This window comes from Arvicola amphibius, chromosome 4, assembly GCF_903992535.2.
Source record: "Arvicola amphibius chromosome 4, mArvAmp1.2, whole genome shotgun sequence".
Lineage (NCBI taxonomy): Eukaryota > Metazoa > Chordata > Mammalia > Rodentia > Cricetidae > Arvicola > Arvicola amphibius.
Genome location: NC_052050.1, coordinates 134,293,323 through 134,304,929, shown reverse-complemented (window position 1 = coordinate 134,304,929; position 11,607 = coordinate 134,293,323). Strand labels below are relative to the sequence as shown.

The 11,607-nt window shown below is 41.8% G+C and overlaps 1 protein-coding gene across 1 annotated transcript in view; it reads left to right on the top strand.

Moving 5' to 3' along the window:
• Window positions 1-205: 205 nt before the first annotated feature.
• The window catches only part of Tusc3 (tumor suppressor candidate 3), a 162,314-nt gene continuing 150,912 nt past the window's right edge, over window positions 206-11,607 (top strand). Inside the window, exon 1 of the mRNA XM_038327288.1 lies at window positions 206-523. Coding sequence (XP_038183216.1) covers window positions 386-523 — 138 coding nt within the window. The 5' untranslated portion in view covers window positions 206-385. The remainder of the gene's footprint in view (window positions 524-11,607) is intronic.

The following is an 11,607-nucleotide window of genomic DNA, read 5'->3' as shown; positions in this document are numbered from 1 at the left end:
ACAGGTTCATGACACACTCCTGCGCCCCAGGGTGTTTGGAGAGCGGCCTCACACTCAGACAGAGGTGACTGACAGATGCCCTCCGGCCCTGCGGGCACACAGGAAGACCCCGGGAGCGCAGCTGAGCCGCGCGCACAGAGCCGCGTCCTCGCCACGCCCACTTCCTGCTCCATCCCGCGCCTTTCCCGGTTCCTCTGCCGGTGAACCGGATGCGCTGTCAGTCTCCTCCTCTGCGTCCTTAGCCTCCGCCCAGCTCCCTGGAGAAGCCGCTGCCACCCCGAGGCCTTGGCCAAGAGGCTGCTGGCGACTGGCCCGGCGGGCGCGGGCACGGGAGGAGCTGGGCGCGCACGGCTACCGCGCGTGGAGGAGACACAGCCCTGCGGCCATGGGTGCCAGGGCCGCTCCTTCACGCAGGAGACAGGCGGGCCGCAGGTTGCGCTACCTGCCTACAGGCAGCTTTCCCTTCCTCCTCTTGCTGCTGCTGCTCTGCATCCAGCTCGGGGGCGGACAGAAGAAAAAGGAGGTAGATTGGATCCCGCGGGCGGTCGCCTGAGGGCCCGGGCAGGCTGGAGCTGGCCGCGTTGCTAGGAAGCCCCGTGGCGTTGCTAGGCAGCGGTGATGTGGGCGCTGGCGCCCGGGGGCGGGAGCCACGTGGGCGGGAGCGGGTTGGGCGTGCCCCTGGGGCGTCTCAGGCTGTGGATGCTGAGGGTGACCCTAGTTCTACATCCAGGAATTGGGGGCTGACGTCTGAAAGCCCACGCCTTAGGGACCATGGCTGCGCTGAGCTTCAGGTGTAGGCCGGGCTTTTGCATTTCCTTAATATGCTGGGTGTGCAAATACCCGTTGGAAGCACTTGTAAGAGCAGAGGAACTCTACCTCTTATTCAGCTCTCTTGTTTATGTTAAGACGTCATATTGAGTGTGTTATTCTGCATTCCTAATTGTACCCTTGTAGCACTAAATGCTTATTTCTGTGTTTAACTCAGTGTGTAATAGAGAGAACAATCGCATATATATTATTTAATACTCTATACTTATTTGTTAAGTTTGGGTCTCCTGATTTCAATTTCAACCCACCATTATTTTGAGGGTGAGATTTGAGGTATCTACATGAGTTGTTGAGTTATTTGTGAACTCATTTCAGCAGAATTAATGTGGCAGTCTGGTCTGGTCGCTTCACAAAAACATTCATTGTGGAATTGTGACTAGTATTTCTAACTGTAGACCAGATTGTTAAGAGTAGTTTGTTTTCATGGCGGAAGACGCTTTTACTGTTAAATTACACAAGTCTCATAATCTGACTCTGGTTCAGTTTATTACCAGCATTTCTTTAGGAAGGGAGAGAGAGGGGGGAGGGGGAGGGAGAGAGGGAGAGGGAAGAGAGGGAGAGGAAATACAGTCTCAGAGTAAACAGTAATTTCTTCTCTTCATTCATTAATTATTTTTTAAATGTTAGGTGTGTATTTTGTCGGCATGCATGTCTGTGCACCACTTGGGTTCCTAGTAGCCCAGGAGTTTCCTAACATCTGATCCCTTAAACCTGGAGTCACAGCTGCTTATGAGCGACCGTGTGGGTGCTGGGAATCAAACCCAGGTCTTCTGGAAGAGCAACTAGTGCTCTTGAACAGGGAAGTCGTCTCCAATCCCTTCTCTTCACCTTTGCTTGAAACAATCTCGGTATTAAGAACTATGCCTCCCTCCCCTTTTGATTTTTTTTTCTTTGCATGAAAAGTCGGGCATATGAAATGGTTGGTATTTTGGTAGGAGATTGGAGACTAACTGCTGGTAAGTTGAAATCGCCCTTTCTACACGAATTAGATAGACTTTCTACACGAATTAGATAGACTTTCTACACGAATTAGATAGACTTTCTACACGAATTAGATAGACTTTCTAGCACTTTGTATTTTGTGTCATATTTTCCAGATTTTTAAATGAGAAAGGTAAGAGACTTGCAGTAGGCATTTTCTTTTTAGGGGGGAGGGGTGTATACAAAACAGAAGGCAATAGAAATTGATGAGACACTTCTTGTCATTTGTGTTGTTTTGCCCTTCAGATGTCACCATGACGACTGTAAGTTGTAGGGGAAACTATTAGATAGTTTACAGGCTCATAGGTTCTCAGCATCTCCAGTTCTGAGGCCATCTCAATATGTAAAATATTGGGAAACTTACTAGAATTAAATAATTAAGCTTAAAGTGCATATTTCCCTCAAAAATCCTTAAACTATTCGTTAGACAAGATATTTTGGAAAAGGAAAAGATTAGGAACTGCTGAGATGGCTCAGCAGGCGGAGATATTTGCCATCAAGCCTGATGACTTGAATCCATTTCTAGAACCCTCATGGGGGAGAAAACCAGGTCCGATAAACCGTCCTCTGACTTTCACATGTGGGCTTTGGCATGTGCACACCCACACATGTGAATGCACAGACACAGTAATGTAAAGATGGGGGAAACCATGATTCGAGATTGAAATGGGATGTCTTCCAAAATTACCTCTGTCATAAAAAGAAAACCAATAATATATGGTGATATTACAAAGGAACTTAAACTCTTGGAGTATTTTGAATGATATTTAGTTCACAGACTTTGATTTCTTCTAATTCTGGAAGAAAAACATACTTTGTTGGAAATGATGAGAAATGGTAATCCAACATTTTTTTTTCTGGTAGATTTATTTTTCTTTCTTGACCTAAGAACCTAGTTGCCAATATAAGATCCTATAACATTGAATCAGAAAGCACAGCGGTTAGAACACAATTTAAAATAGATGTTACTGACATGTGTATCAGAGTAGCTGCTTTGGCATGAACACATTTTCTTTGAAAGGTAGGAAGCCATGTTAAAGTCTGAAGTTAAGCTGGCAAAATGGGTTGTGTTTGCTTTTCATATGGATTATGATAGCAACAGCTGTTGTGGATTTTTGAGTCATAGATAGATAGGTTCAGTTGCGACTGGATCTCTGCTTAGACCCCGGCAAGCATTTAATCTTGAAGTTTACTGTGCTTATTTTCAAATCCAGACACCAAGTACGTCCGTCTTAGGATTCTGAGGTTAAGAGTGTAAAAAGATTCCACCACAGTGCCTCAGACATACCAGCAAATGAAAAATAGTTCTGGCTTCTCCTATGTGATGTTTGTGTAAAGTAAAGTATAATATGATGGGGTTCTCAAATGAAAGTTAGATTTTTTTCTTTTTAATTTTTTTATTTTCTTAAGTAAACTCTACAAAATAAACCGTATGCCTCTCTAATAAATTACCATATTGCCAAACACTTGAAATCTAAAATCCTTAGGTTGTTGAAGCGCCCTGCTTTTCCATCATATAAGAGTTAGTTCATGCATTGGTGTGTGTTTTTGTACACCTTGTACATGTGTTTGCACACATTTCTTCACGAAATGACACTTACATTCCTTAAAATGAGTTGTGTTATATCTTTTGTTTTGGAATATACTCGAGAAATAACTGAGTAGCTAGAGACAATTGAAGATCTTTTTAGTTATTTCCTATAATTACATTGACTATAGCCATTATCAACCAACTTTGAACCCTTTTCATGCTAAGTGATAAGAATTTGTGGGAAACTTTGCTTTTTTCTTGTTTTCTATATCATTAACCCTTACCAGTTAGTTAATCACCTTCATTTAGAATTGTTTTTATTTTTTAATGACCTCTTCTGATTATAAGTTATAAAAAGCCTTGCAGTGTACCTAATGACTTTGCCAAACATCAGAAGTGTCTGTTACAGTAATCTCTCCCACTTGCTCAGAATGTGACTCGTTAATGGGCTGCAGTGTGTGGATGACAGGAGTATGTAGTATGGAAGCCGGAATTGCTCACAGGTAGAGAGAGGACCAATTTTCCCCCTGTCCTCACTGAAACATTTCCGTTGCCTTTTATGTCTGTCTGTAAAGAGCGTTTATACGGGAATGCATAGTAATCTCCAGTTGTTTCTAATGGTTCATCTGTGAGAGATTTGAATGTTTTACCGAATATTGGTAAGTAGTATATTTTCAGCCAAAAACTCAAGTAGAGGAAAAAGTTTGCAGCTATAGTACAAATTTCAAAACTGTCTAGTAAATAACCGGCTGATACCCACATGCGTGTCAAGATTGTCATTTAATTTAGCTGTGATCTGACAGCGAGTTGAAGGCTAATTGAAAACAACAGGCCTTATCGTGAACAGCCCAAACCGAGTCTCCTTGCTGCCACTGTTTCAGAGGGGATGGCAGGCAGAAGACATGCAATTCCTCGTAACAGCACTGAATGGTTCTGTTCTCATCAGCCATGGTCCATGTGCTCTGTGGATATAGAAATACTGGGTTGGCGAGGGGAAGCTCTTTCCGTGCTCATCTGACAGTTTTGTGTTTTGGTGGTGGTGGTGTTTGGTAGCAGTGAGCAGCTACGGACAACAGTAGTAGTAACAGATGCAAACCCACAGTGTTAGAGCTCTCCAGGAGGCCTAGGGTACTGAGATCCCTCAGCCAATGAATTGGGGAGGTCTGAGAGAGCACAGCCCATGACAGCTGCTAGTGCTGGGATTTCCCAGGCCCTTGACTGTTGCCAGTGTTACACATCCTTGGCCTATTGTACCTAAGACCTTTGGCTTGTAAGCTTGTAAGCTCCTGGAATCTTTTTAGTTTCCAGTACCTGTGGGTTTTCTTCCCTACAGTTCCTTTCCTTCAGCCTTTGCCTTTTTGTCTCCTCCTGCCTTACTTTCTGCGTTCCTGTCACGGTGACTCTGGAACTGTCCAACTACCTCTTTTGCTGTGGCTCTTGTGTTGTGACTTTTGCTTCTTTTGCTGTCCCTGCTGCTGCCTCACGGTCTACTGTTGTTTTGACTCTACTGTGGATCTCTAGGAAATTTCCCTTTTGTTGCTGCTCCACAGTGCTGCTGCCTCAACTCAGCTGACTGCTGTTCCCTACTGCCTGTGGACCCTCAGGATGGGTGCTGCGATCACGCTTCTCTGTCCTTTCTGTGGCGCATTATCCCAGGACTCTAGTACACACAAGGTTATCACTCACAACAGCAGTATTTTGATAGAGTTCAATAAACTTACTGCCATTTCCAGGAGATTTGAATCAGAGTGTCAGCATTTTTACTAGTTGCTTTACCTTCCTATGACAGAAGACAAGGAAAGGATTGCCCAAAGAGGTCGCTCATCCCTGTAGTGAGTTTCATTGCAGGAAAGGAACCTTGAGGTTAAGGAACCCAAATCTTTTTTTTTTTTTTTTGACCTTTTCCTTAGAGAGAAACATTATTTTTATTAAGCTTGAAGATAAACTCCCTTCCCCTCATCCCCTTCCAGGGTGCAGGCTCCATCATGGCTAGACTTTACAAGCATTCTTGAGAAGATAGTCCAAAACCAAGTCAGTCTGTCACAGGCTATGTAGAAACCCGTGGGGGTCCCTGCCAGCACTACAGCTAGCAGGGGAGCTCTCTGGGTGAGGTAAGAATGAAACTCTGTCCAGTTCAACACAACTTAGCCAGTATTGGCCTAAGCTTCTGGAGTTTGGAACCAAGAGGTTTATTTTTTAAAACATATTTAAACACAGTAAAATTTTGGAAAAAAGTTATCACATCTAAGTTTAAGGCATCAAGGCATCGAAACTTCCTTGCAAAGTACATCTCTGTAGCAAACTCCTGTGACCTTTTCCACAAGGATGGGTTCTATTGACTGAGAAACGGTGCTCAGCATAAGGGTTTAGGCAGGAAGGGTTTGTAATAATCACAAGGATGGGTTCTATTGGCTGAGAAGCAGTGCCTTGGATTTTGGGGATTCAGGTGAGGGATGACTCCACAGACTAGCAAAGATCACCGGGTTATCAAACAACATCTACTTCAGCCTTCCGGGGAAACAGGTGTCAGTTTCTTCTCTTGAAGGAACAAACCTGTGTGTTTACCAATTCTGGTTTCTCTAGTGCTTATCTGTGGGTGTCAGGGCCTTGTGTTCTACAGAATTCCATGAAGAAAAGCATTGTCATATTAGAGATAAGAGCCTTGTCAAAAGGATCATCAGGAGGGTGTTTTCGTCCACAGCCACGTCTGCCGCATGCACATTCTCATAGACTGCTTTTAACCTTCTTGCTTCTTCACTCTTTGCCATCCTGAATATTTGCTGGGCTTGGATTTGAGCTGTAATGCCTGTGACTGTTAGTACAATTTTTTTTGCATGTTCTTATTTCCAGAAGAATCCCCCTTGAAGCACCGTGGCAATCTCACTGAGATAAAGAATTTCCCTTTGATTAAGTGTAGGAGTAATCAAGCTTTGTTAGAAAACAAGATGATGAGGAAAACCAAATATTTGTTGTTGTATATGTGCGTTACCAGTGGGTGAAGTTTTTGCTGGTATCAGGTTAGTTTTTATTAATATATTTTGGGCAAAATTTGGGGCATCTGGCATTGAACAAGTCTAAAAAGGAACCTTTTTTCTTTTCTCTGGTCTGGCCTTTCTGGTTTCTCCTTGCTATTAATAGTTCTATTTTAATGGATATAATTCTCATCATTCAAGAATTTGATTTTTATCCAATTACTTGTATATGTATCACGGTAGTTCTTATCCTGAGTTTTGGGTATAGAGCACTGGGAAGCTGGCTGCACAAAATTTTCTGGGGATTTATACATGGTTTTATGAAGTGTTTCTTAAAAGTAGCATACTTTTATGTAGATATATAAACACATATTTAGAACAAATATTAAAGCTGCAAAATGTTATTCAGAAGCCTAAGTGATTTTTCATAGTGATTGGGTTCTCTCTTCCTGTCTCTATATTTCTTTTTAGCTTTGGAAGGAAAGGTCAACAGTAAGTTTATGAGGTGATTTGAAAGCATTAGGTTCTAATATACCTAGAATAGTCTCTAAAGAAAACAATGAACAAAAAATAGGACAGAAAGATGAAAGGAAGTTCTAATTGGAATGGTTGTTATTATACTTTTAGTTGATTATATAAAACTATTTATTGTGTTTGACATTTGAAGATGAGAAAGACACATTTTCTTTTATGTTACCATCAGATAATCAAGTATATGTATGGAAAAATGCACACTAGTGTAGGTTAAATAAGCTGGGCGGACTTAATGGGAATGTTGCTGTTTATTTTAGAAGTGTGCTTTTAGAGACGGCTTAACATTGTCAGGTACAGAATCTTCGGTGGAGATGGAGCCAAGCATTGGCAAGTCACATCTTTTATCTGTAGGGATTTTGTGGCAAATTTAAAGACGATATACAATTGGTTATAAACTGAGGAATCTGTTAAAATAATGAACAGATACCTTAGTATACTGTGCTGAATGTAACAGATTGGGAGTTGAAAATGAGTTTAAGTATGTTAGCAAATGGTACCTAAGGAGCAGCAGACAAGCTCCATTATGCTCTCACTTAGAGTGTGCAGTGGAGTGGATGCTTGTGCCCTCTAGAACTCACGGTTTCCATTCCTGACCCCAGTGTGATAGTGTGATAGCTGCAGAGATGGCGATGTTGGTAAGTGATTAGGTCCTGACTCTTCAGCCACTCATCAGTGACTCCCCAGGCCTTATGAAAGCGACTGCAGAGAGCTTCCCTCTCTCTGCCATGGACGGGTCTGACAACTGATAGAGAATCCTCACCAGAACCTGACCATATTGACACCTGGTGTTAGAGTTCCAGATTCCTATTTTGAGTCCCTTTGTGTCCTGTTCTTTTTTGTTATTATTGTTGTTGTTTTTTTTTTTTTTTTTGTCAACTTGACACAAGTTAGAGAGCTACCTGAGAAGAGGAAAGTCATTTGAGAAAGTGACTGTAGGACATTTTTATGATTAATGATGGATGTTGAAGGGTCAGCCACCACTGTGGGTGGTGCTACCTCTGGGCTGGTCACCCTGGGGTGTATAAGAAAGTTGACCAAGCAAGCCAGTAGGAGCAAGTCCATAAGCTGCAGTTCCTACCTCCAGGGGGACTGTAAGATTAAAGAAACAGTTTCTCCCACAAATTGCTTTTAGTCCTGTTTTATCTCAACAATAAAAAGCAAACTAAGATATTTCATATATGGTAATTTGCTATAACAATTCATCCTGCCCAATGGTGTGGGAGTTCCTTCTGTCTATGTGTTGCTTTTATTGGGTAATAAATAAAGAAACTGCCTTGGTCTGTTGATAGGGCAGAACTTAGGTAGACGGTGGGGGAGGGGACTAAATGGCAGGCTGGGAGAAAGGAGGCAGAGTCAGGGAGACTATATGGAGCCATGGCAAGAGTCAGACATGCTGAAACTTTGCTGGTAAGCCACTGCCACATGGCGATACACAAATTAATGGAGATGGGTTAAATTAATATGTAAGAGTTAGCCAATAAGAAACTAGAGCTAATGGGCCATGCAGTGATTTAAATAATACAGTTTCTGTGTGATTATTTCAGGTTTAAGCTAGCCAGGCAGCCAGGGACCAACAAGCAGCTTACTCCTTGCAACAGCCCAAGATACAGATACATATATAATTTTAAAAGATCATATGTTAAAAAAGAATTGACCCGTTTCACCAGTTCCATGATATGTAGTTCTGACTAACATTTGAAATACACTTATGCAAAATATAAAATTAAGACATCTCTTATAGAGGAGTGTATGTTGAGTGGCCCTCCTTATTAGAAATCTGAGTCTCCAAGAGAATAAATGGCCCTTTTTATAGTCATAAATTTGGAGTGAGTGATAAGTTGTGTCTGGCCATGGTTTCCTATATAATTCTCTCTTGGAATCCTTAGAGGGAGGAAGAGTGGATGAATTAAGGCCCCATACTTTACTAATGGCACTATAATTCAGGGTAGCTTTCCATTGCCAGCCATAGGAGTCGTATACTTTAATGTTAGAGAAAGTAGACATGGTAATAACTGAGTTCTAGAGTGGGACTATGATATTTTAGACTAAATAACAGAATGGGAGTACATATCAGATCTACTGATTTATGTAGGGTTTATGTTTCTAAATCCCTTTCCTCAGTTATTAGAAACATGTGTTTTAGGTTCTCTGCACCCCTTTACACTTAATATCATTGTTATGTCTATGCTTTTGTTTTTCTTCTCATAGCTGATACTTTAAGGAACTTTCCATTGAAGTGTGCTTTTTAAAAAGTGAGTTAAATTTTTATTACTTTGTATTTAAAGACACAAATTATATAAATTATATAGGCTCCAGTGATGTTTAATACATGCTAAATAATGTTTGCCTTAGGTTTAGCAGATTTTCCTTAGTGTTTATCATTTCATGATGAACTTATTAAAAATATTGTTATCTTTAATCAGCCTCCCATATAAGAACACAAAGAACTTCTTACTAGCTAAAGTTAATACACATTGACCAGCTTTCCCAATGCTGGCTTCTGTCTGCTCTCCACAGGCCACACTCACTACTGTTCTCTGCACTTCTGTGGAGTCACCTTGTCGATTACAGAACCTGACTTTTCGTGTCCATGTTGTATTCTTTTTATGACTGAATAGCATTTCAGAATGTACATGTACCACATTTCCTTTATCCAGTCAGCAGTGTGGAAGATACTTAGGTGGTGTGTGTGTGTGTGTGTGTGTGTGTGTGTGTGTGCATGCACACGTGTAGATAATGTCATGCCAGTGTGTGGGGATGTAGTTTCCATGACTCAGTAATTCCCTTTCCTGTGAAAGTGACTGATAGCCTTAGGATTTCTTTTTTATTTTAAGTTTATTGAGGAAACTTGATGCTGTTTTTATATAGTGTGTGTACTGGTTTACCTTCTCATTGACAACATGAATGGTTGTCCATATTTTCTCCAGCACTGTTGAGCTCCTGATTGTAGTCATTTTACCTGGGTAAAGTGATAGCTCAGTGTTTTGATTTCTCTTAAAAGAGATAGTAAACTTTTCATGTACATACTGGCCTCTTGTATGTCCTTTGGTTAATTCTGTTTCGTTTTATGGTCCATTTTAAAATCTACTTACTATATTTTCCTGCCGCTGTGGCTTTCACATATAGTCTCCATGCTAACCCCTCATCGTACATGTAATTCATAGTTGTTTGTTTTCCATTTCATAGGATATTCACTCTAATTTGTGTGTGAAGATTTTTAGTTGCTGTAATTTTGTTTGTCTGATTTTGCTTTTTCTCATGCTTTTGAGGACTTAAAATCTTTAGCTATTCGGTGACTGTTTACAGTGAGTAAACATTTATCCTAGTTAGGGTTTCTGTTGCTGTGAAGAGACACCATGACCGCAGCAGCTCTCATAGGAAACATTTAATTAGCGCTGGTCTGATAGTTTCAGGTTTGGTCCATTATTGCCATGGCAGGAAGCATGGCGGTGTGCAGGCAGACAAGGTGTTGGAGAAGGAGCTGAGAGTTCTACATCTAGATCCTCAGGCAGCAGGAAGAGATCTGTAATCTACTAGGCAGGCTTGAGCTTTTAAGGCTTCATACCCCACCCCCAGTAAGCCAATTCCTCAAACAAGACCACACCTACTCCAATAAGGCCACACCCCCTAAAAGTGTCACTCCCTGTGAACCTAAGCAGGTCTTTCAAACCGCCACAACATTTGACAGTTTTCTTGTGGTAGTTTTATGCTCTCAGGCCATGCAGTTAAGCCTTGATTAAATCCCTTGCTTTGAATTTTTTTTTTTTCAACTGCTGAGTTACAGGTGTCTGGTTTCATCCTTCCGTTTGTGGGATCTTGTTTTGCTCATACCTACAAATATTTAAAACTGAGGCAGCCGTATAGCAAACCTATTTGGCTACTTCGAAACAGTCTCTGAATTTAGGGTATCTGATTCTATAAGTTGCTGAAACAAGTAAAATCAAGCCAAGGCAGATCTCAGTTACAAGTAATGGTCAAACTCCATAACGTGTGTGGGTCACAAAGAATGAAGGTATGTTAAATACTGTTCTTTGACAAAATACTGGGTGCACAATTTAAGGAAGGGAGAAAGTTAATTTTCTCTCACAGTTTGAGGGTCAACTTTTCATGGTGGCAGGTATAATGAGGCTGGTCACATTCCATCTGCTGTCAGGAAGTACAGAGATGAATGCTGGTGGGCAGCTTGTCCTCATTATTACTATTGGTTTTTGTTGTTCTGGCCCTCCAAGCTAGGGACCCGTGCCGCTCACAGTTCAGATGGATCTTCTCACCTATGTCCAGCCAAGCTCCCTGTTCAGGCTTAGGCTCGCTCCAGGGTTGCACCTGTCCCTGCCTGCTGAGCACTAGGGTGGCAAGTTCACCCCTACACTTTCTATCAGTTCTGGGGGTGACTCAGGTCATCATGTTTGCACAACAAGTACTTTATCCACCGAGGTATCTCCCAACCCCTACCCTTTACATTTCTTAGTGTGGTGTTTTGTGGCATTCCCAGAATGAGCCCTTATTTGCCTCCTGTGTTCTCTACTTACTGCTTGCAATTGCTAATCCTGGCTGTCTACTTGACTACATCTGCTACTAACTAAAACCCAGGCATCTGGACACAGGGGAGAGCGATTTTCTTGATTGGATCTGTTGAGGTGGGATGACTCACTCTACATCAACCACATCTTCTTTCTGGTGATAGACCACACGAAAGGATGTGGCAGAAGGATGCTTTTCCATTCGGCTTGCCAGCCCTCACACTTGCTGGCACGTTCACTG